Here is a 27,350-nt window from a genome sequence, read left to right on the forward strand (position 1 = left end):
TTTTTTTTTTTTTGAGACGGAGTCTTGCTCTGTCGCCCAGGCTATAGTGCAGTGGTGTGATCTCTGCTCACTGCAACCTCCGCCTTCCCAGTTCAAGTGATTCTCCTTCCTCAGCCTCCTGAGTAGTGGGACTACCGGCATGCACCACTATGCCTGGCTAATTTTTGTATTTTTGGTAGTGACAGGGTTTCACCATCTTGGCCAGACTGGTCTTGAACTCCTGACCTCAAGTGATCTGTCCTCCTCAGCCTCCCAAAGTGCTGGGATTACAGGCATGAGCCACGGTGCCCAGCCAAAACTACTCTTTAAAAATATAAAAAACATTCTCAGTTTATGGGCCAGGCCAGAGAGGTCATGGGGCTGGATTTGGCCCACAGGTGTTTGTTGACCCCTGATCTAGCAGGACAGAACTCAACAATCTTTATGGGAAAATGAAATTAACTCATCAACAATGTGATATTCACAATGTCCAATATCCAATCAAACATTATTAGACATGCCAAGAAGCAGGAAAACATGTATAACTAAAAGTAAAATCAGTCAATAGAAACAGATCCAGAAATGATGGAATTATTAGTCAGTAATTTAAAAACAGTTCTTATAACTGTGTTCAACTATTTAAAAGAAAATATTAGCAGATTAAAAGAGAAATAGGATACAGAAAAGAACCAAACAAATTTTTTAGAGATGAAATATACAATTACTAAAATTTAAAAATTAATTGAATGGGATTTGTAGCAGATTAGACAATACAAAAGGAGAAATCAACAAATGTAAAGACAGCAACAGAAACTACCCAAACTGATGCAAGGAGATCCCAAGGCTTGAAAAATAATTAACAAAGTATCAGTTACATTATATTACATTACATGGCATCATATTAAGCAATCTAATGTATATGCAGTTGAAATCCTGGGTGGGGTGAAATAATATTTGAAGAAATAATAACCAAAAATATTCCCAAATTGAGGAAAACAGTAAGCCCACAGATCCAAATCCAAGGAGCTCAATGAACTGTAAGCTGGATAATCAATCTGAGAGTTAAAGAATCAAATAACAGTAACTTTAAGCCTAGTACTTCATAAATGGCAAATTATCTGGGTTCCAAATAGAACACATTGGTCTTTTACCTTATCAGGTCTTAAACACCGAAGAATTATTATTTTCTGTAGTTCCTTTAAGTTATCCATTGGTGCTGGAAATTTAGCATTATGTGGCTCTTTACTGTCATAGATTTTCCGCCATTCATATATATGTTCACAAAAATGTTGCCTAATAGAAAAAAGCTTAAGAATTATTCTTTTTATTGGGAAAAACTTAAAAGAGATTGTTGAACAAGGAATAGAAACCAGACAGCTATAGGACCATTTAAAAATCACTAGATTGAAGAACAAGTTTACCTATTGCCATTCAGTGATAAATCATCAAATTTAAACAGTTACCTGAGCCCTCTGAAGGCAGGAAATTCACTTGCACGACAAATTTCCTCCCAGCTTTTGTCCTGTAGCCAAGTTGGATCAGGATTTTTCTCAGCACTTTTAAGACTTACTCCTCCAGTTAAAAGAAACATCAGTTCCTGGTATTCAATCTCTTTCCTTGCCCTGTATTCCCAAAATAAGGACTGTTATACAATTGTTGGTTTTAAAATTGAATATCAATTTCTGCTTTTATAATCTGGATAAAATAAAACTTAGACTGTACTTACCCACCTGCTGTAAACAACTAGAAAACTGGACAAAATTAATTAAACAACTGTTTTTTGAAATTGTACAATAGCCAGTGCAGGACTGTGGCCTCTGAGAGAAGAGAGACGAATAAGGTGACCCCTGTTCCTCAGCGGTGTGCCTAGAGGCACTTTCTAGTCTACAGAGCAGGGAGGTGTAATCAGAATCAGAGCTTTGCAGTATTGCTGAATTGAGGAAACCAGCATTAAGTTCTCCTCAACAGTATCGCTGAGTTGAGGACATCAGCATTAGGGAAAGCTTAGGTGACTGGAGTTTGTGAGCAGAGGAGGAAGATGAATGGAAAAGGTGAATGAACGTCTTAAACATCTACAGAGGTGCTCTCTTGGTTCTACTGATAAATACAGCCAGGCATTGCTCATAGAATTCTTAGTCACACATTGTAAGAAGTGTGTTGTTAGGTGATTTTATCATTGTATGAACACCACAACGTGTACTTACACAAATCTAGATGGTGTATATGGTATAGCCTGTTGCTCCTAGGCTATAAATCTGTACAGCATGTTATGGTACTGAATACAGTACACAGCTGTAACATAATGGCATGTATTTGTGTATCTAAACATAGAAAAGAACAGTAAAAATATGGCATTATTATAATCTTATGGAACCACCATTGCATATGCACTTTGTTGCTGACTGAAATATTGTTATGTGGCACATGACTGTACTAAGGCATGCATCAGTAAGGTAAAATTCTAGGAAGCCAGCAAAAGAACATCTAACGGGCTGTAAACTAAATAGCTCCCAGAGATCACACAAGACTAGGAAATATAAGTTCTTGCCAACCAGAGTTGAGTCTTTGTTCAACACCAGAAGAATTCAGGTCTCCTTAGTAGTGAAGCTAACATAGCCTTAGAGTAAAGGTTACTCTAAAACTACTATAAGAAAGCTTAAACACAAGTCGTCTTTTTTTTTTTTTTTTTTTTTTTTTAAGAGATGGGATCTTGCTCTGTCATCCAGCCTGGAAATGCAGTGGTACAATCATAGTTCATTGCAGCCTCAAACTTCTGAGCTTAAGCAATCCTCCTGGCTTAGCCTTCTGAGTAGCTGAGATTAGAGGTGTGGGCCACTGCACCTAGCATAAGTCTTGAAAAGATCAAACTAACCCAGTAGTAATTTAACTACCTAAAAAGTGAAGTCTAAAGCTCTTTAAAGGAATACAAAATTTCCAGCATTTACCAATATAAAATTCACAACATCCATAACCAGGAAAAAAATTGGTCTTAGATGTAGATGTAGAAGTGAAAGAGATAATTTAGCCAGTGAGAATGTTAAAATAGTTATTATAAACAGGCCGAAGGAGTTAAAGCAAAGCATGAACATAATAGAAGAAATAGGCAATATTAAATAGACCAAACACAACTCCTAAAATAAAATATATAATCTGTTATAGGAATAGAAAAAAAACCTAAAGATAAAAATATAACAATTGAGATATTTACTTATTTCTTTTCCAGATGTATAGATATTGAAAAGATTCATTACAAGTAGACCTACACTACAAGATATCTTACGGGAAGTTTCAGATAGTTGGAACTCTCGATCAACACCAAAGAATAAAGAACAACAGAAATGGTAACTTTGTGGGTAAACATAAAATATTTTTTTAAAAAATCATTAATATTTAAGTGTCTGTAAAAGATAATGTCAGGAATTTGGAAGTCATTACTCACATCCTCACAATAAGAGAAAAGCTGAACAAACTGAAAATCAGCAACTTTTCTTAGATGCATCAGAGAACTGAGGTCATACAGCTAACTCACTACCTCCTAACTGGGAAGAGACGGATAAATACAGAGAATCCTAAATTACTTGAGCAGAAGCTCAGGTTATTATCAATAATAACCTTGAATGTAAACAAATTAAATTCCCCAATTAAAATATATAAACTGGCTAAATGAATAAAGAATACCCAACTATATGCTGCCTACATGAAACTCACCTCACCTGAAAAGACAGAGACTGACAGTAACAAGATGAAAAGAGATATTCCACACCAATGAAAACCAAAAGGAAGCAGGAGTAGCTATATTTACATCAGAAAAAACAGACTTTAAGTTAAAAAGTACAAAGAGACAAATAATAATATTATATAATAATAAGGGGATCAATTCAGCAAGAGAATATAACAACTGTAAAAATACATGCACCTGGCCAGGCGCGGTGGCTCACGCTTGTAATCCCAGCACTTTAGGAGGCCGTGGGCAGGAGGACTGCTTGAGCCCAGGAGCTCCAGACCAGCCTGGGTCACATAGGGAGACCCTCTATTTTAATAATAACATTTTTTTAAAAGAGAAAACTTTTCAGCCAGGCACGGTGGCTCACAACTGTAATCCCAGCACTTTGGTGTGGGCAGCAAGCCACCCAGGTACCGAGGCAAGAGACCGAGGGCACGAGCTGTTCCAGTATAATAAAATATATAAAATAACAAGTTATACTAGATATAGATCATAGATATGATTATATATAAGTGTCACTAATCATTAGTTTGTAGTAATTACTCTTTATTCCAATATTATAATAATTCTTGCTCTACAATCATAACCTAGGAAAAACCAGGCCATACAGAGATAGTAGCTGAAGGGATATGGTGGAAAGTGACCAGAAGACAAGAGTGTGAGCCTTCTGTTATGCCCAGACAGGGCCACCAGAGGGCTCCTTGGTCTAGCGGTAATGCCAGTGTCTGGGAAGACGCCCGTTACCAAGCAGACCGTGGTCTAGCAGTAGCATCAGTGCCAAGGAAAAGCACCGCTACTTAGCAGACTGGGAAAGGGAGTCTCCCTTTCCCCAGGGGAGTTTAGAGAAAACTCTACTCCACCACCTCTTGTGGAGGGCCTGACATCAGTCACACCCGCCTGCAGTTGTCTGGAGGCCTAAACATCTCCCTGTGATGCTGTGCTTCAGCAGTCACACTCCTGGTCCACTTTCATGCTCCTGTACACCTGGCTCTGCCTTCTAGGTAGCAGTAGCAGAATTAGTGAAAGTATTAAAAGTCTCTGAAATGCAGAAATAATGGCATAGGCTGTCTCTCCTCTCTCTCTCTCTCTGTCTCTCTCTGTCTCTCTCTCTCTCTCTCTCTCTCTCTCTCTCTCTTCTCTCTCTTTGCCTTGGCTGCCAAACAGGGAAGGGGCCCTGTCCAGTGAACACATGACACATGTGATCTTACCTATCATTGGAGATGGCTCACACTCCTTACCCTGTCCCCTTGTCTTGTATCCAATAAATAAGAGCGCAGCCTGGCATTTGGGGCCACTACCGGTCTCCATGTCTTGGTGGTCCCCTGGGCCCAGCTGTCTTTTATCTCTTTGTCTTGTGTCTTTATTTCTATGATCTCTCATCTCTGCACACGGGGAGAAAAACCCACAGACCCTGTAGGGCTGGTCCCTACACTTTGGGAGGCCAAGGTGGGCAGATCACCTGAGGTCGGGAGTTTGGGACCAGCCTGACCAACATGGAGAAACCCTGTTTCTACTAAAAATAGAAAATTAGCTGGGCATGGTGATGCATGCCTATAATCCCAGCTACTTGGGAGGCTGAGGCACTTGAACCTGGGAGGCAGAGGTGGTGGTGAACCAAGATTGTGCAATTGCACTCCAGCCTGGGCAAGAAGAGTGAAACTCTGTCTCAAAACAACAACAACAACAACAACAAAAACAAAAACAACAACAACAACAACAACAACACCAGAGCACCTAGATATATAAAGCAAATATTATTAGATCTAAAGGTAGAGGTAGACCCCAATACAATAAGCTGGAGACTTCAACACCCCACTCTTAGCATTGGACAGATCATCTAGGCAGAAAGTCAACAAAGAAACTGCAAATTTAAACTGTACCATAGACCAAAGAGACCTAAAAGACATTTACAGAACAATTCACAGTAGTTGCAGACTACACATTCTCTTCATCAGTACATAAAACATTCTCCAGGATTGGCCATACATTAGGACACAAAAAAGAAACCTTAAAAGATTGTTTTAATTGAAGTAATACCAAGTATCTTATCTGACCACAGTGGAATAAAAGTATACATCAGTAACAAGAGGAACACTCAGAACTACACAAATACATGAAAACTAAACAACATGCTCCTGAGCAACCAATTGATTAAAAAAAGAAATTAAGAGGAAAGTAAAACATATCTCACCCCTGTAATCCTAGCACTTTCGGAGAATGAGGCAGGCAGACTGCTTGAGCCCAGGGGTTCAAGACCAATCAGGGCAACATAGCAAAATCTTGTCTCTACAAAAAAAAAAAAAAAAAAAAAAAAAAAAAAAAAACAGAAAAACTTAGCCAAGTGTGGTGGCATATGCCTGCAGTCCCAGCTACTCGGGAGGCTGATGTGGGAGGATTGCTTAAGCCCAGGAGGTTGAAACCCCAGTGAGCTGTGATCATGCCACTGCACTCCAGCCTGGGGAACAGAGTAACACCCTGTCTCAAAAAAAAAAAAAAAAAAAAAAATCCCTGAAGTAAATGAAAATAGAAACACAGCATACCAAAATGTATGGGACACAACAAAAGCCATGTTTAGAGCAAGTTTATAGTAAGTATAGCAAGAGGCAAGTTTATAGCAATAAATGCCTACATTAAAAAGTAGAAAGATTTCAAATCAATAAGCTAATGATGCACCTCAAGAAACTAGAAAAGAACAAACCAAACTCAAATTTAGAAAAGGGAAAAACATAAAAAGCAGAAATAAATGACATTGAGACTAAAAAAATAGAAAATCAATGAAACAAAAGTTAGATTTTCAAAACATCAACAAAATTGACAAAGCATTAACTAGACTAAGAAAAAAAGAGAGAAGACCCAAAAAAGTAAACTCACAAACAAAAGGAGACATTACAGTTGATACTGCGGAAATACAAAATATCATCAGAGACTATGATAAACAATTATAAACTAATCAATTTGAAAACTTAGAGAAAATGAGTAAATTTGTTGATATTTACAATCTATCAAGATTGAACCAAGAAGAAATAGAAAACTTGAACAGATCAATAATGAGTAATGAGATTGAATCACAGTAATGAAAAGGAAATCAAGAAAGCAAAGTCCAGGACCAGATGTCTTCACTGCTGAATTCTACCAAACTTTTAAAGAACTAATATTCTTTAAAATTCTTCTCAAACTATTCCGAAAAATTGAAGGGGAGGGAATTCTTCCAAACCCATTTTACAAGGCCAGCATAACCCTGACACCAAAACCAGATAAAAACAACATAAAAAAACTACAGACCAATATCTCTGAACATAAATGCAAAAATCCTCAATAAAATATAGTAAACCAAATTCAACAGCACATCAAAAATATCATACACTATAATCAAGTGGATTTATCCTAGGGATGCAAGGATTATTCAACCTACACAAATAATGTGATGCATCACAACAGAATGAAGGACAAAACCAATATGATCATCTCAATAGATCCAGAAAAAGCATTTGATAAAATTCAATATCCCTCATGATAAAAACTCTCAATAAATTAGGCATAGAAGCAAGTACCTTAACACAATAAAGGCCATATAAGACAAACCCACAGCTACCATCATACTGAACTGGAACAGGACAAGGATACCCATTCTCATCACTCTTATTCAACATATTAATAGTATTGAAAGTCTTAGCCAGAGCAATTATGCAAGGGAAAAAAATGAAGGGCATTCAAATTAGAAAGGAGGAAGTCAAATTGTCCTTCTTTGCAGATGACATGATTTTATATATAGAAAACATAGACTCTACCAAAAAACTCTAAAACTAATAAATTCAGCAAAGTTGCAGGATACAAATACCAACATACAAAATTGGTGGTGTTTTATATGAAAACAATGAACTAGCTGGAAAAGAAATCAAGAAAGTAATTCCATCTGCGAAAATTGCAAAAAGTAAAATACCTAGGAATAAATTTAGCCAAGGAGGTGAAGGCTCTCTACAAGGAAAACTTAAAAAACACCAAAAAACAATAATGAAAGAAATTGAAGAAGACACCAAGAAATAGAATGACATCCCATCTTCATGGACTAGAAAAATTAATATTGTTAAAATGACCATACTACCCAAGGTGATCAAAAGATTCAATGCACTCTCTTTCAATATACCAATGATGTTCTTCACAGAAATAGAAAAAAAAAAAATCCTAAAATTTGCATTGAACCACAAAAGACCCCAAATAGCCAAAACAATACTAAGCAAAACGAACAAAGCTAGATGCGTCACAGTACCAGACTTCAAAATATACTACAAAGCTATATTAATGAAAACAGCATGGTACTGGCATATAATCAGACACATAGACCAGTGGAACAGAATAGAGAACCCAGAAATTAATCCATGTATCTACAGCCAACTGACTTTTGAGAAAGGTACCAAGAACACTGATTGGGGGAAGGACAGTCTCTTCAGTAAATGGTTCTGGGGAAAATTGGATATCTATACACAAAAGAACAAAACTAGACCATCTCCTCTTATTCTATACAAAAATCAACTCAAAATGGCTTAAAGACCTAAATGTAAAACCTGAAGCTATAAAATTACTAGAAGAAAACATGGGGAAATGCTTCAGGACATCAGTCCTGGAAAAGATTTTATGAATAAGATCTCAAAAGCACAGGAAACAAAAGAAAAATACAAATAAGTGGGATTATATCAAACTAAAAACTTCTGCACACCAAAAGACACAATCAATACAGTGAAAAGACAACCTATAGAATGGGAGAAAATATTTGCAAACTGGCCAGACACGGCAGCTTATACCTGTAATCCCAGCACTTTGGGAGGCTGAGACAGATGGATCACGAGGTTTGAAACCAGCCTGACCAACATGGTGAAACCCCGTCTCTACTAAAAACACACACAAAAAATTAGCCAGGCATGGTGGTGGATGCCTGTAATCCCAGCTACTGAGGAGGCTGAGGTAGGAGAATCACTTGAACCCAGGACGTAGAGGTTGCAGTGAGCTGAGATCGCGCCACTCTACTCCAGCCTGGGTGACAGACTGAGACTCCATCTCAAAAAAAATAAAATAAAATAAAATAAAAAGAGAAAACAAAAAGAAAAAGAAAATATCTGCAAACTATTCATCCATCAAGGAATTAATATACAGAATATGCAAGGAACTCAAACATCTCAACAGAAAAAAAAAAAAAATCTAATTTTTAAATGGGCAAATGAGGCTAGCATGGTGGTTCATGCCTGTAATCCCAGCACTCTGGGAGGCCAAGGCAGGTGGATCACGTTAGCCCAGGAGTGCATGACTGGGCAACATAGCAAAACACTCTCTCTACAAAAGAAAATACAAAATTAGCCAAACATGGTAGCATGTGCCTGTGTCCCAGCTACTTTGGAGGCTGAGTTGGGAGGATCACCTGAGCCAGGCAGGTGGAGGTTACAGTGAGCTAGGAAAGTGCCACTGCACTCCAGCCTGGGTGACAAAGTGAGACTCTGTCTCAAAAGAAAAAAAAAAAAAAAAATAGGCAAATGATCTGAAAAAAGACATTTCTCAAAAAAAAAAAAAAAAAAAAAAAAAAAACACACACACACACAAATGCGCCAAAACACATGAAAAAATGTTCAGAATCACTAATAATTAGGGAAATGCAAATCAAAACCACGATGAGATATCATCTCACCCCAGTTAGAATGGCTATCATCAAAAAGCCAAAAAATACAAATGCTGGTGAGGATGCAGAGAAAAGGGAACTCTTATGCACTATTGGTAGAAATGTAAACTAGTACAACCAGTATGGAGAACAGTACGGAGGTTCCTCAGAAAACTACAAATCAAACTACCGTATGATCCAGCGATCCCACGACCAAGCCTTTATCTAAAGGAAAGCAAATCATTATATTGAAGAGACATCTGCGCCCTGATTTTTTTTGGTAGCACTATTCACAATAACCAAGGTATGGAATCAACCTAAGTGTCCAACAACAGATGAAGGGATACACAATGGAATACTATTCAGCCATAAAAAGAATGAAAATTTCTCATTTGTGGCAACATGAATGAAACTGAAAGACATGTTCAGTGAAATATGCCAGGAACAGAAAGTTAAACACCATATGTTCTCATAGGTAGAAGCTAAAAAAAGTTGATTTCATAGAAGTAAAAAGTAGAACAGAGTATACTAGAGGCTGGGAAACATAGGGAAAAGCAGGGAATAGGAAGAAATTTGTTAAAGGATACAAAAGAAGTTCTAGTATTCAGTGGCACTGTAGGATGAGTATAGTTAACAATAATATATTACATTTGACTCTCGAACAACCAGCACAGGAGTTAAGGTGCTGACCCCCCATGCGGTCAAAATTCATGTATAATTTTTGACTCCCTCAAAACTTAACTACTAACAGTCTATTGTTGACTGAAAATCTTACTGATAGTCAATTAGTATATATATTTTACATGTTATATGCATTACATACGATATTCTTATAATAAAGTACACCAGAAAAAGAAAATATTATCAAGAAAATCATAAGAAAAATGCATTTACAGTATATACTGTATTTATCGATACTATAAGTTTACATAATCTGTTTACAAGATGAAATGTCTGTCTGAAATGGTGGGTAACCATGGCTGCAGACCTCAACTTATGGTAAATATCAAACAATTCCATTTTTTCTTGTACTGTAATGACTCTTCTCTGTCTCTTGGGAGAACTTCCAGGAAAACTACAAACCAAAATCTCTTATGAAAATAGACACAAAAATCCTCGACAAAATATTAGCAAATCAAATCCAATAATGCATACAAAGAATTATACACTAGTGTCACTTTGTTCTATGTTATTCCAAGTTTGTGATATTGTACTAAACACAATGAAAAATACACGAGAACCATGAAGAGATCACTTTTTACTGCTATACCCAATGTACTGAAGAGACAAACTGCTCTTGAGATGATGAGCATCACCTGACATTTTAAGTGGATAATCATAACACTTAAGTTCACATCAACAGCAACAGGATGGGGCTACAAAATTATTACAGTAGTACAGTATGTGCTACAGTTAATTTTATGCAGTTATGACTTGATGATACTGCATCTTTATATTTGTTTACATTTCTTGACTGCAAATGATGCCATGTATGGACTGTGAGTGTGTGAGTTTTGATAAATTTTAACTTTTTATAATAGATTTATGTATATTTTATGGTAGTAAATGATAAAAATAGACTAGTATCTACAAGTATTTTATGTATTTATGACATACCCAATCTTAAGTTTTTGAGTGTTTCTGGCTAGGCAGCTCATCTGTGTTTTTCCAAAGTGTCACAAATCTTAAAAAATGTTTCCAATATATTTTTTAAAAAATCCATGTATAAGTGGACTGGTGTAGCTGAAACCTATGTTGTTCAAGGGTCACTTGTATGTATTTTTAAATAACTAGAAGAGAGAATACCGAATGTTCCTATAGCACAAAGAAGTGATAAATGTTTGAGATGACGGATATGTTCATTACCCTGATCTGATCACTATAACCTGTATGTTCTGAAATATTACTATGAAACTGAAAAATACATACAATTATTATGTGCTAATTAAAAGATACAAAAATGAAAATAACAGCTGTGCAAAATAATAATAGCAACAATGTATTTGATGACTATGGCTATGGATAAGTGAAATGAATGACCACAATGTTACAAGGGAGAGTGGGAGGAGAAACTGGAGTTACAAAGTAATTGCAGGAAGTGGTATAGTGTTATTTGAATAAGGACTTAGATAGATTAGTTGTAAATGTACATTGCAAACTCAAGGGCAATAACTAAAAGATTTTTTAAGAAGCAAGTAGAATTGATCTGCTAAGAGAAGAGAAAAAATGAAATCATACAAAATAGCTAAAACCAGAGAAGACAGAAAAATAGAAGATAAAAACAATAACAACAGAACAAGGGTAATGAATAGGAAACAGTAACATATATGGTAGATATTAATCCAACTGTATCAGTAATCAGTTTAAATGTCAATGATCTAAATACATCAATTAAAAGACAGGTTGTCAGAGTGGATCCAAAAGCAAGACCCAGCTAAATGTTGTCTACAGGAAGCCCACTTTGAACATATAAAAACACAGATACATTAAAAGTAGAGATAGAGAAAGATATACCATGCTAACACTAATGAAGGGGAAGTAAGGTAGTTATATTGATTTCAGACTAAGAAGACTTGAGAGCAAGGAAAATTATTGGGAATTAAGAGGAGCATTACATAAAGATAAAGAAGTCACAATCTCCCAAAACTCTCACAAGGAAAAATAGATAATATGAATAGACCTATATCTATTAATGAAATTGAATCAATAATTAATAATCATCTAAAACAGAAAGCACCAAGCCCAGATGGGTTCACTGAAGAATTCTACTAAACATATAGGAAGAAATTAAACCAATTCACCATGTCTTTCAGAACATAGTGGAAGAAATACTTCCTAACTGGTTCTATGAGGTCAGTATTACCTAACACCAGAACCAAGCAAGACATTACAAGAAAGGAAAACTACAATCCCAAAATCTCTCATAAAAATAGATGCAAAAATCCTCAACAAAAGGAGCATAATATTAGCAACAAAATATTAGCAAATCAAATCCAATAATGTATGGAAAGAATTATACACCATGATTAAGCAGGATTTATTATAGGTATGAAAGGCTGATTCAACAAGTGAAAATTAATTAATGTAATTCATCATAGCAAGAGAGTAAAGAAGTAAAACCATATGATCCTATCAAAAGATGCAGAAAAAACATTTGAGAGCTGGGCACAGTGGTTCACACCTGCAATCCCAGCACTTTGGGAGGCCAAGGCAGGCAGCTCACTTGAGGTCAGGAGTTCATGACTAGCCTGGCCAACATGGTAAAACCCTGTCTCTACTAAAAATACAAAAATTAGCCAGGCTTGAGGGCAGGTACCTGAAATTCCAGCTACTCGGAAGGCTGAGGCAGGAGAATCAATTGACCCCAGGAGGTGGAGGTTGCAGTGAGCCAAGACAAGATAGAACCACTGTACTCCAGCCTGGATGAGAGATCAAGAATCTGCCTCAGGAAAAAAAAAAAAAAAGGCAAAAGACCTGAACAGACATTTCACCAAAGAAGATATATAGTTGGCAAATAAGAATAGGAAAATATGCTCAACATCACATTTCATTAGGATATTCCAAATTAAAATGAAATATCACTAAACACTATTAAAACGGCCACTTTCCAAAATAGGCAACATGAACTCTTATTCATTACTGGTGGAGATGCTAAATGTTATGGCCACTCAGGAAGACAGTTTGGTAGTTCTTTACAAAACTAAACATACTCTTACCATACAATCCAGCTGTTGCACACCTGGTACTTACCCAAAGGAGTTGAAAACTTATGTTCACACAAAAACTTACACATGAATGTTTGTAGCATATTTATTCATAATTGCCCAAACTTAGGAGCAACTGAGATGTCCATCAGTAGGTTAATGAATAAACTGTGCTACATCCAAACAATGGAATATAATTCAGCACTAAAAAGAAATAAGCCATCAAGCCATGAAAAGACATGGAGGAACCTTATAACTAAGAGAAAAAAAGCCCATCTGAAAAGGCATACATAGTGCATAATTCCAACTATATAACCCTCTGGAAATGACAAAACTAAACCATGGAGATAACAAAAGAATCAGTGATTGGCAGGGTTGAGGAGAGGGAGGGCTGAATAAATAGAACACAGAGGATTTTTAGAGCAGTGAAACTATAATGATAGACATATGACATTATACACTTGTCAAAATTGATAGGTATATAACACCCAGAGTGAAGCCTGATGTTAGCCATGAACTTACTTATGAGTGACAATGATATGTCAATGCAAGCTCATAGATTCTAACAAATATATCACGCTGGTAAGGGGTTTTGTTAGTGCAGGAGGTTGTATATAAGAAATCTCTGTGTCTTCTGCTCAGTTTTGCTGTGGATCCAAAGTTGCTCTACAAAATAAAGCCTTTTCAAAAAAAAGGACAGGCAAGACATAGAAAACTATGAAACATTATAGAGTGAAATGAAAAAGAACTAAGGAAAATGGAGTGACATACTATGTTCTTAGACTGAAACCCTCAATATTATAAAATTGTTAATTTCCCACAAACTGATTTACAGTTCCAATGCACTCCTAATCAAAACTTCCGCATATTACTGGGTATCTTTCCACTTTGGACTTGACCAGATGATGCTAATATTTATATGCAAATGCAAAGATCCAAGAATAAGAAAGACACTCTTATATAAAAGAAGAACAAACAAATGCAACAAAAATAAAGATACATAGATGGGACTTAATTAAACTAAAAACCTTCTGCACAGCAAAAGAAATAATCAGCAGAGTTAAGAGACAATCCACAGAGTGGGAGAAAATCATCACAATCTACACATCTGGCAAAGGATTAATATCCAGAATCTACAAAGAACTCAAACAAATTAGCAAGAAAAAACAACAACAACAACAAACAATCTTATTAAAAAAGTGGGCTAAGGACATGAACAGACAATTCTCAAAAGAAGATATACGGGCATACGGAAAAATGGCCAACAAGCATATGGAAAAATGCTCAACATCACTAATGATCAGGGAAATGCAAATCGAAACCACAGCATGATACCACCTCACTCCTGCAAGAATGGCCATTAAAAAAAAAAAAAAGATGTTGGCGTGGATGCAGTGAAAAGGGTACACTTTTACACTGTTGGTGGGAATGTAAACTAGTACAACCACTATAGAAAACAGTGTGGAGATTCTTTAAAGAGCTAAAAGTAGATCTACTGTTTGATCCAGCAATCCCACTACTCGGTATCTACCCAGAGGAAAAGAAGTCAGCATATGAAAAAGACACCTTACACACGTTTATAGCAGCACAATTTGCAATTGCAAAAGTATGAAACCAGCCCCAATGTCCATCAATCAACAAGTAGATAAAGAAAATGCAATATATATATATGTACCACGAAATACTACTCAGCCATAAAAAGGAACAAAATAATGGCATTCGCAGCAACCTGGATGGAATTGGAGACTATTACTTTATTTATTTTTAAACAGAGTCTCACTCTGTAGCCCAAGCTGGAATACAGTGGCACTATCTCGGCTTACTGCAACTTTTGCCTCCAAGGCTCAACCGATTCTTGCCTCAGCCTCCTGTGTAGCTGGGACTACAGGCATGTGGCACCACACCTGGTTAATTTTTTTGTATTTTTAGTAGAGACAGAGTTTCACGATGTTGCCCTGGGTGGTCTTGAGCTCCTGAACTCAGGTGATCCACTTGCCTTGGCCTCCCAAAGTGCTGGGATTACAGGCATTAGCCACCACACCTGGCCTGGAGACTATTATTCTAAGTGAAGTAACTCACTTCACTTACTGTAAAGTAAAGGCAAACTTCTTATGTTCTCACTCATATAAGGGAGCTATGCTATGAGGTCATAAAGGCATAAGAATGGTACATTGGACTTTGAGGACTTGAGAGAAACTTTTGGTGGGGGGAGAGGGATAAGAGACTACACATAGGTGCTCTGGTGGTGGGTGCACCAAAATCTCAGAAATCACCACTAAAGAACTTATTCACGTAACCAAACACCACCGGTTCCCCCAAAAACCAGTTGAAATAAATAAAAACTTAAAGAACAAGATGAAACACTATCAGACATCAAGATTAATTACAGACAAACATATTAATGGAACTGAATAGACAGTCCAGAAACAGATCTAGATATATGAATGTATTATTTATGGCAAGGAAGGCACTACAGAGCAGTAGGGAAAAGGCCAGTTTTTTCAACAAGTGGAGAGCTACATGGAAAAAATGTAAAATTTGACATTTCCTTAGACCATGTACACACATCAGTTGCATGTGGCTTGTACATCTAAATGTGAAAGGCATAATAAAGCTTCCAGATGGTTATATAGGAGAATACCTTCATAATATTGGGCTGTGAAAAGAGTTTTCACAAAGCAAGAACCATAAATCAGACTATATTAAAATTAAGAACTTGTGTTCAGCAAAAGGCAGCATTAAGAGAAAGAGAAAGCAAACTAGAGTGAGTGCCAATTTGTCACACAATTAAATAATTGTCAAGGGATTTGTGTCTAGAATATATAAAGAACTCATACAAATCCCTAAGAAAAACCCCATAAATAGGCAAGTGATGTGAATAAGTACACTAGACGATTTCCAAGTGGCCTATAAACATGAACTAGTGTTTAACTTCATTAGTCATCAGAGAAATATAAATTCAAACCATGATTCAATAATATGTATCACGTACCAAAATAGATTTCTTTTAAACAACAATATAAAACATTGGTGGGGGCCAGGCACGGTGGCTCACGCCTGTAATACCAGCACTTTGGGAGGCCGAGGTGGGCAGATCACGAGGTCAGGAGTTTGAGACCAGCCTGGCCAACATAGTGAAACCCTGTCTCTACTAAAAATAAAAATTAGCCAGCCATGGTGGTGCATGCCTGTAGTCCCAACTACTCTGGAGGCTGAGGCAGGAGAATCGCTTGAACCCAGGAGGCAGAGGTTGTGGTAAGCCGAGATCCCACAACTGCACTCCAGCCTGGGCAACCGAGTGAGACTCCGTCTCAAAACAAACAACAACAACAACAACAACAAAAATAAAACGTTGGTGGGGATCTGGTGCAATGGAATGCTCAAATTCTGTTAATGGGATGTAAACTGGTACAATCATTCTGGAAAACAATTTGTAACTTTCTTTCTAGGCATCTTCCCAACAGAAATGTGTGCACGTGTGCCCCTACATTTATACACAAGATTGTTCATAGCACCATTACTTACACTAGTGCCAAACTGGAAACAACCCATCTGTTCATTGAGTAGACAGGTAAACATCAATGTATTCTTCTAATGGAATACTGTAAAGCAGTCACAGCAAATGAACTAGCCTCATGCTACGACATGGATGAGTCTCATGAAAGTAATGTTGAGGAAAAGAAGCCAGATAAAAGAATAAAGAATACATATTACTTGCTTATATATGTCAAACTAAACTGCAGTGTTTTAAGTGAGTGTAGCAGTTACCTTTTTGGGGAGTAAGGAGGTGGTAACTGAAAGGAGTACAAGTGCTTCAAGGATGGTGGGGAAATGTTCTATTTCATCACCAGATCTTCCCTTTGTAAGAATTTGTTGAACTGTACATTAATACTCTGTGAACTTTTCTATGTTATGTAAATTTTAAAAATTAAATAAACACCAATACTATTGTAGAAGCTATTGTTATCAGTGAAATGCACAAGTAAAATCATGACTTAAGCAAAGAAAAATATAGCCTTCTGTGAGAAGATATATTTACAGATTTGATTTTCCAGGGAGGTTTTAAAATAAATAAATTATGGAAAAGCAAGTAACTTACAGAAGAAGATTGGCACATAATAAAAAGGAAAATAACAGCTTGTCCTTCTCAAATAGTGATCGGCATATATTACAATATAAGTTGTATGTGAAGTGGTCATTTAAATATCGTAGGCGCTTTTCCAAAATCTTGGATTTGTTACTAAAAGTTAAAAAGAAGGAAAATGTATTGTCAAACAAAACTAGGAAAATATAAACAATGTGAATTAACATATGCACTTTTTATTTTACAAAAGTATCACTATTAAAAACATATAAAGACACACACACAAGGGCATGTAAAACTGGTGAAATCTGAATAAGCTCTATGGGTTGCAGCCATGTCAGTTTCTCGGTTGTACTATAGGCAAGATACTAGCATTGGAGAAACCAAATGAAAGGTACAGGAAACCTCTCTGCACATATTTTTCTGTGTGCAACTTCTCATGAGTCCGTAAGTATTTTAAAATAAAAAGTTTTAAAATGTAGGGTACAATTCTCTGAGAAAGTGAAATATGGCTTATACCATCTCTCTATTTTCCAAATCCTAAATATCTTATTCTGCCCCACAGTGACTGAAAACAATCAGTTAATTTTAAAAAACATGCCTATTAAATCTCTATTAGTGTAAGGCTCTATGCTAGGGAGGGAAATGAAAGAGACAAAGAATCATAAAACATTTGCCTGCCCCAAATAAGCATAAAATCTAGATAAAGATCTACATATTTTAAAAATGCATGAAAAGGTCAGGCACGGTGCCTCTTGCCTGTAATCCCAGCACTTTAGGAGGCGGAGGTGGGTGGATCATTTGAGGTCAGAAGTTTGAGACCAGCTTGGCCAACATGGTGAAACCTCATCTCTACTAAAAATACAAAAATTAGCCACGGGTGGTGGTACAATCCTGTAATCCCAGCTACGAGGGAGGCTGAGGCAGGAGAATTGCTTGAACCCGGGAGGTGGAGGTTGTAGTGTGAGATCACGCCACTGCACTTGAGCCTGGGTAATGGAATAAGACTCCGTCTCAACATTCATACAGCCAACAGACACATGAAAAAATGCTCATCATCACTCGCCATCAGAGAAATGCAAATCAAAACCACAATGAGATACCATCTCACACCAGTTAGAATGGCAATCATTAAAAAGTCAGGAAACAACAGTGGTTGGAGAGGATGTGGAGAAATAGGAACACTTTTACACTGTTGGTGGGATTGTAAACTAGTTCAACCATTATGGAAAACAGTATGGCAATTCCTCAAGGATCTAGAACTAGATGTACCATATGACCCAGCCATCCCACTACTGGGTATATACCCAAAGGATTATAAATTATTCTACTACAAAGACACATGCACACGTATGTTTATTGCGGCACTATTCACAATAGCAAAGACTTGGAATCAACCCAAATGTCCATCTGTGACAGACTGGATTAAGAAAATGTGGCACATATACACCATGGAATACTATGCAGCCATAAAAAAGGATGAGTTTGCGTCCTTTGTAGGGACATGGATGCAGCTGGAAACCATCATTCTTAGCAAACTATCACAAGAACAGAAAACCAAACACCGCATGTTCTCACTCATAGGTGGGAACTGAACAATGAGATCACTTGGACTCGGGAAGGGGAACATCACACACTGGGGCCTATCATGGGGAGGGGGGAGGGGGGAGGGATTGCACTGGGGAGTTATACCTGATATAAATGATGAATTGATGGGTGCTGACGAGTTGATGGGTGCAGCACACCAACATGGCACAAGTATACATATGTAACAAACCTGCACGTTATGCACATGTACCCTAGAACTTAAAGTATAATCAAAAAAAAAAAATCACACTGTACTCAGCAAGTATATACAATTATAATTTTTGAACTAAAAATAAATTTAAAAAATACACATTTAAAAAAAAAGACTCCATCTCAAAAAGAAAAAAAATACATAAAAAGTCAGAAAACATATAGATAAATGTAATTACTGGGTGGAGTTATGACTGATATTCTTTATACTCTCATATTCCAAAAAATGTTCACAATAAGCATATATTGCTTTCAATATATTTAGTTCAATTTAAAAATATAATACCTATGGGAATATAAAATGATGTAGCCATTCTAAAAAATAGTTTGGCACTTTATTATTATTATTATTTTTGAGACAGGGTCTCACCCTGTCACCCAGGCTGGAGTGCAGTAGCATGATCACAGCTCACTGCAACCGCTACCTCCTGGGCTCAAGTAATCTTCCCATCTCAGCCTCCTAAGTAGCTGGGACTACAGGTGCATGGCACCATGCTCAGCTAGTTTTATTTTTCTTTTTTTTTGTAGAGATGGGGTTTCACTATGTTGCCCAGGCTGTCACTTTCTTTAAAAAATTTTTTAAAACTCAACTAAAGAGCTTCTGCACAGCAAAAGAAACTATCAACAGAGGAAACAGACAGCCCACACAATGGGAGAAAATATTTTCAAACTGTACATCTGACAAAGATCTAATATCCAAAATCTGTAAGAAACTTAAATTAATTAACAAGCATAAAACTAACAACCCCATTAAAAAGTAGGCAAAGGACATAGACACTTTTCAAAAGAAGACATACACATGGCCAAAAAGCATATGAAAAAATGCTTAAAGTCATTAATCATTAGAGAAATGCGAATCAAAACCACAATAAAATACTATCTTGCACCAGTCAGAACAGCTATAATTAAAAAGTCAAAAAAAAAAAAATAGATAAATAACAGAAGCTGGCAAAGTTGTGGAGCAAAGGGAACACTTATACACCGCTGGTGGGAATGTAAATTGGTTCACCGTGGAAAGCAGTTTGGAGATTTCTCAAAGAGCTTAAAACAGAACTACCATTTGACTCAGCAATCCATTATTGGGTATATACACAAAGGAATATAAACTGTTCTACCATAAAGACACGTATACGTATGTTCATCACAGCACTATTCACAATAGCAAAGACCTGGAATCAACCTAGATGCCTGTCAATCGTAGACTAGATAAAACTAATGTGGTACAGATACAACATGGAATACAACACAGCCACCAAAAAGAATGAACTCGTGTCCTTTGCAGCAACATGGATGGAGCTGGAGACCATTATCCTAAGCAAACTAATGCAGGAACAGAAAACCAAATACTGCATGTTCTCACTTATATAACGTGAGTACACTTGGACAAAAGGAAGGGAACAATAGACACTGGGGCCTACTCAAAGGTGGAGAGTGGGAGGACAGTGAGGTTCAAAAAACTACCTTTCAGGTATCATGCTCATTACCTGGGTGACAAAATAATCTGTATACTAACCCCCTGTGACATGTAGTTTACCTGTATAACAAACCTCCACATGTACCCCTGAACCTAAAAGCTTAAAAAAAGAGTCCTCAATAAACCCTATGTCTTGTTTGCAAAAAAAAAAGAAAAAAATCTAAACAAACAACTGCTACATAACCAAGCAATTGCACTCCTGGGTATTTATCTCAGAGAAATAAAAATTTCTATTCACAAATATATGTACATGAATGTTTATAGCACTTTTATTCATAGTAACCCCAAACTGGAAGTAATTCAGAAGTCCTTCAACAGGTAAATGATTAAACAGATTTTAATCTGTGGTAAATTCAAGCTATGAAATATTTCTCAGCCATCAAAAAGAGCCAAATATTTATACACATAGCAACCTGAACGAATCCCTGGAGAATTATGCTGAGTAAAAAAAGCCAATCTCAAAAAGTTACATGCCATATGATTCCATTTATATAAAATTTTTGAAGTAACGAAAGTATAGAAATGGAGAACAGGTTAGTGGTTGCCAAGGGTTACAGAAGAGGTAAGGATGGGAAGGAAGTGGGTATAGCTATAAAAGAGCAACACAGAGATCCTTGTGGTGGTAGAAATATTCTGTATCTTGACTGTATTAATGTCATTATCATGGTTGTGATATTGTTCTACAGGTTTTCAAAATGTCACCATTGGGGCAACTGGGTAAAAGGTACATGAGATCCTTATTGTTTCTCATAATTGCATGTGAATCTACACTTAACTCAAAATTAAAATTTGATTTTAAAAGTAATACATAGGACCATGGGAATGGGATGGAAGGGATGGTGGTATTGACACTTCTCTGAGTAGATCTTTTTGTACAGGATTGAATTTTGAAGTCATTAATGGTTTCTGTACTCAAACATATAATAAAATTAAAGTCAACAAAGATGAAGAAAACCCTAAAATGAAACATAAAATAAACAAATGAACCTAACTGTATTTCACATGAATAACATCTCATGTTGAAGGCGGAAAAACTAACCCAAGTAACTTGAATATAGCATTTTATGCCTAAATTTTTTTTAACTTTAAGTTTTTGTGTGAACATATGCAATCAATTCTCTTGGGTATATACCCAGGAGTGGAATTGCTGGGTCACATGGCAAATCTAGGTTTAATATTTTGAAGAACTTCCAAAGTGGCCACATTATTTTAAAATCCAACCAGCAGTGTAAGAGGGTTCCAATTATTCCACATTCTCACCAAAACTTGATATTGACATTTTTATGTCAATTCTTTAACTTGAGTTTCCTTCATCATATGGGTTGTATAAATTCAAATTCCAAATGCCAACTGAGAAGGGATTTCATCACTCAGCAGAGGTTATTCTACCAAGAGTCAATGTAGAAATTTCTTACAACATACATGATTGGCTCAAGTTGTATTTTTATTTTACTTAACAAGTACAGCAGTTACTAAATACCAGACATTGTTATAAACACTTTATAAATATTATCTAATTCTCAAAAACTCAAAAGGTAGCTACTATTATTATCATCCCAATTTTATAGATAAGAAAAATTGAGGCAATTACCTCATGTTAACGAACTTGCCTGTAGGCATGCAGCTAGTATGTGGCAGAACTGAGGTGTAATCCCCAACTCCAGTCTGACTCCAATATCAAATATCCAGTGCAAATATCCATAAATATCCAGATATTGCACTCCAAGTGCAAATATCCAGAAAACTATTAGAAATGTGGGGCCAGGTGCAGTGGCTCACTCCTGTAGTATCAGCACTTACAGAGACTGAGTCAGGCAGATTTCTTGAGTCCAGGAGTTTGAGACCAGCCTAGGCAACATGATGAAACCCCATCTCTACAAAAAAATTCGAAAATTAGCCGGACATAGTGGTGTGCACCTGTAGTCCCAGCTACTCTGAAGGCTGAGGTGGGTGGATCACCTGAGCCCAGGAGGTTGAGGCTGCAGTGAGCAGTGATTGTGCCACTGCACTCTAGCCTGGGTGACAGAGCGACACGTGTCTCAAAAATAAATTAATTAATTAAATTAAATTAAGAAAAAAGAAACGTGGGACTGAAGCCTTTGAGAGACCTCAAGGTTGGAGAAAGATACACTAGAGTTGCTAGGAAAAACAAATCATGCACCTGCCTCACTGAAATATTTAAAAGAGAGAAGAAAAAAAACTAGAGTTAATCCCTCCATGCCTAAATCTTGAGTAGGAGTGAAACAACAACTTAAAATAGAAAGAAGATTTTGATTATCTTTCATATGTCTTTTTTTCTTTCACTTTTCCACTTTTTTTATATTTTTAGTTTTTGAGACAGTCTCACTCTGTTGCCCAGGCTGGAGAGCAGGGGTGCCATATTGGCTCACTGCAACATCCACCTCCTGAGTTCAAGCGATTCTCCTGCCTCAGCCTCCTGAGTAGCAGGGATTACAGGCACCTGCCATCATGCTTGGCTAATTTTTGTATTTTTAGTAGATATGGGGTTTCACCATGTTGGCCAGGCTGGTCTTGAACTCCTGACCTCAAATGATCTGCCTGCCTCAGCCTCCCAAAGTGCTGAGATTACAGGTGTGAGCCACTGCACCTGGCCATTTTTCCAAATTTTTTATGTTCTGTAATGAATATACATTATGTAAGTTTTTTTTAAAAAAAGTTACCTTTTAAATGGAAAGGGCTGTGAAAATCCAACCTCAGGAAGATGAATAAAGCGAGAGAATGTTTACCTGTCATGAATAGAGTTGATATAAAGGTTCACAAACCAGGTGAGAGAGTACTGATACATGGGGTCAATATTAGCCAGGTCTGCAATGCTAAAGAATAATACTGATGAGTGTTTGGCGATGGGTCTATAGCCTTCTCGAGACTCTGCTATTTTGAGTTCTGTCTTTTCTGCAATCTAAGAGAAGAACAGAAAAAGCAAGATTAAGAAATAGGAAGAGTATTTTAATTATATACTTTTCATATAATGTTTATATATTTTTTAAAAATCTCAATGCAATAACATTATATAAATTTAAATATGGTTTACAAGAGAGGGCTTTATCATACTGAAAGCCAGAAATAAAGAAAACAAAAGGGGATGAAGGAAAGAACTAGGGATAGAGGAAAGGGGAAGGAGAGAGAGGAGGAACAAGAGAGGAAAAAGAAAAAATAAGCTTAAACTTCAGATTAACAGTTTGATCAGCTACCAACCATCTCTTTCTTGAGGCATACCAAATAAGAAAGCTTTGCTTATTCTTTGACTGACTGATCTGTGTCTACCATAGTCATTCACCTTCTTTTAACAGGTCAGAGGTAAAGAGGGAGAGAGGGATGGAGAGCAAGTGTACATGTTTGTATACTTACAGTGTTAACTCATGTACTGGAACCCTGCACAGTCTGGCAAAGTAGGTATTTGAAACTATTTGTTGATAGATGGTTTTATACACAAGGATGCTTTTTCAATTAGCTTCTCATATGTTTAATTTTCTAACTTAACAGGGCTGTAGATATTCAACCCCCAAAGAAAAATGTTCTCTAAGATAATAGCTCTTCAACTCAATCTGATAGGTTGATATTCTATAGAAACAATGTTTCGAGCACTATTCCAACTCACTCTTCCTTCTTCGGTAATGCTATCTACAGACTCTGATGAATGGTACGCCTATGTAATCATGTTTATACCAAATCCTGTTTGTTGCTAATTTAATCAACAGGCAGGGATAAAACCAGATCCAAGATAAGGTAATCAAAAATTTCCCTAGAGAATTAAGACTTTAAAAGCCTCAGAAACTGAAGTTAGGTGGCATTGGCATTAGAAGTAAAAGGTAGTGGGACTTTTTCTACATGTTGGTTTCTACATGCTAGATGAGTATATGAAAGAAGAGATACAAAAGTCTTAAAAGAAATTGGTCTTCAGATGGAGTAGAGGGGAGCACAGAATGACCACACAGCCCCAGAAGTAGAGGAAGAGACAGAGAGCACAGAAACTTAAGGTCTTCCATTCATCCTTGAGGTCTGGATGTATGTCCTATAATTGGGAAAATAAATTATTCCCTTGTATCTTTCTTATTTTAGCTAATTCAAGTGGGTTCCTGTTACTTGCAAACAAACTTTCTCCAAAATTATACTGTATAACCACAAATGAACTAAAAATAAGTTTGGAATCTCAGTCCTAACTATAAATAAGTAAAACAAAGTTATTGACAATGGGAATTAATGACATCTTATCTAAGAAAGCATAATTTTAGTATTCTCATTTAAACCTTTTGCTATTTAAACTTTGACTTTCAATTCAAATGCCATTTTGCAACTAATAGCAATAGCAAGCAGAAATAAACAGCAAATACAATTTTTATTTATTTTTATTTTTTTGAGAGGGAGTCTTGCTCTGTCATCCAGGCTGGAGTGCAGTGGCACGATCTCAGCTCACTACAACCTCCACCTTCTGGGTTCAAGCAATTCTCCTGCCTCAGCCTCCCAAGTAGCTGAGATTACAGGCATCCATCACCACACCTGGCTAATTTTTGTGTTTTAGTAGAGATGGGATTTCACCATGTTGGTCAGGCTAATCTTGAACTCTTGACCTCAGGTGATCCACCTGCTTTGGCCTCCCAGAGTGCTGGGATTACAGGCATGAGCCACTGCACTGGGCCATAATTTTTAAACATTAAATAATAACTTAATTCATATTCCATGGCTTGATCTATGTATATTTAAAAACAGTGTTTGCTAAACTTGAATCCTTAGCATGAAATGCTAGGCTTAAGAAATATAAATACATTTTAAAAATCATTTACCATTAATGGCCTAAAATCAAAGAACAAGATATTTTCTAAGAAATAAATACTGTGGGCTGGGCGCGGGTGCTCACGCCTGTAATCCCAGCACTTTGGGAGGCCGAGGCAGGTGGATCACCTGAGGTCTGGAGTTTGAGACCAGCCTGACCAACATGGAGAAACCCCGTCTCTACTAAAAATACAACATTAGCCGGGTGTGGTGGCGCATGCCTGTAATCCCAGTTACTCCGGAGGCTGAGGCAGGAGAATGGCTTGAACCCAGGAGGCAGAGGTTGCTATGAGCCGAGATCGTACCATTGCACTTAACTCTGGGCAACAAGAGCAAAACTCCATCTCAAAAAAAAAAAGAAAGAAAGAAAGAAAGAAACATTGTGAGTATATGTTAAGATGTTAAAAGAGGGCAACTCATTACTTGTAAAACTTTTCTGGTCTGTGATATTTATATATATAATACTTTTCCAAAAATAAAAAAGACTAAACTTCAGTCAGGAAACCATTGGAGTAGCAGTAGGGGTAAACTTTGAAATCTCTAGAATAAACTTGTAAGGTTTTGTTTGTGTTTGTGTAATCTTGCGGGTTTACGGAAAAGGGAAAAGCAGATTTTGACTATGTTGGAGAGCCTTCCCTGAAGATGTTTTTTCTTACAGTAGGTGGGTGGAGAAAGGTAGACTAGAAGTCAGGGTCAAATACAGAGTATGTTTTAGCTCAAACCATATAATGAATTTAAAACTGTGTTTGCAATGATCAATGGGATCCAGTCAGAAAGATACTATCATTTATTATATTTTTCTCACTGTAAGATAAAGTACTTGAACCAATAAATAATTATATCACCCATTCTCTTCGAGTCTTAATAGGAAATAAGGCAATAAATGCTCCCTATCCTCTTTACTCTTTGAAAACTAGTTTGGTGAGGGAACAAGAAGTAGCTTGTTCTGCTCTGATGGACAGATATTGGGAAAGGAGACATGACAGAATATCTCAGCCATGGTCCCAGACTGGGGGCTGCCACAGAATGCTACTCTAAGACCCTACTCCTTTGGCTCCCCCAAGATGAAAAACCCAAAACAAAACAAAACACCAAATAGTACACGTGACCAGAAAGAATGATTACCACCACATTCACGCAAAATAAATCTATCCAAAAGGGAAGGGTGCCTAGACCTTTAGAAAGTCCTCTGTCCAGTCAGGCACAGTGGCTCACGCCTGTAATCTCAGCATTTTGAGAGGCCAAGGCAGGGGGATCACCTGAGGTTGGGAGTTCAAGACCAGCCTGACCAACGTGGAGAAACCCGTCTCTACTAAAAATACAAAATTAGCCGGGTGTGGTGGCGCATGCCTGTAATCCCAGCTACTTGGGAGGCTGAGGCAAAAGAATTGCTTGAACCTGGGAGGCGGAGGTTGTGATGAGCCAAGATGGCGCCATTATACTACAGCCTGGGCAACAAGAGCGAAACTGTCTCAACAACAACAACGACGACGACAACAACAACAAAGTCCTCTGTCTCAGAGCAAGGGTGCATTGTGGGCTGGGGAGCAGTGGAGAGATGCTGAGTAATTAGTGCAATCTCTGTTTAGGTTTCTTTTTATTTTTTAATTACCCTAAAGTGAAGGAGCACGTAACTCATTTGGTGGGCCAAGGAAAACCAAAAGGCCTGAAGATCAATAACATTAGCTTACAGAAGTCATTCTGTAATACCATTTAATTGTGTAAACTTGGGCCTCAGCCAACCTTTCTGGGCCCTAGTTTTCTCAACTATGAAGTACAAAAAATAACTGCTTGCTAATGCCTTTTCTGCTTATAACATTGTATTATTTTATAAAAGAGAAGTAGTATAAAAATATCATTCAGGGCCGGGCACAGTGGCTCATGCCTGTAATCCCTGCACTTTGGGAGGCCGAGGCAGGTAGATCACCTGAGATCAGGAGTTCAAGACCAACCTGGCCAACATCATGAAACCCTATCTCTACTAAAAATACAAAAAAATCAGCCCGGCATGGTGGCGGGCACCTGTAATCCCAGCTACTTGGGAGGCCTGAGGCAGGAGAATTACTTGAACCCGGAAGTGGAGGTTGGAGTGAGCTGAGATCATGCCACTGCACTCCAGCCTGGACAACAAGAGCAAAACTCTGTCTCAAAAA

General features: G+C 37.1%; 1 protein-coding gene across 1 annotated transcript in view; it reads right to left on the reverse strand.

Annotated features, from left to right (window-relative positions):
• Nucleotides 1–27,350, reverse strand: part of DNAH12 (dynein axonemal heavy chain 12) — a 245,562-nt gene that overhangs the window by 36,766 nt on the left and 181,446 nt on the right. The window contains 4 exon segments of the mRNA XM_017894137.1: nt 1,131–1,272; nt 1,443–1,601; nt 17,151–17,291; nt 23,154–23,326. Of these exon segments, the coding sequence (XP_017749626.1) occupies nt 1,131–1,272; nt 1,443–1,601; nt 17,151–17,291; nt 23,154–23,326 (615 nt within the window).

The sequence above is a fragment of the Rhinopithecus bieti genome, unplaced genomic scaffold (genome assembly GCF_001698545.2).
Source record: "Rhinopithecus bieti isolate Rb0 unplaced genomic scaffold, ASM169854v2 scaffold_21649, whole genome shotgun sequence".
Classification (NCBI taxonomy): Eukaryota; Metazoa; Chordata; class Mammalia; order Primates; family Cercopithecidae; genus Rhinopithecus; species Rhinopithecus bieti.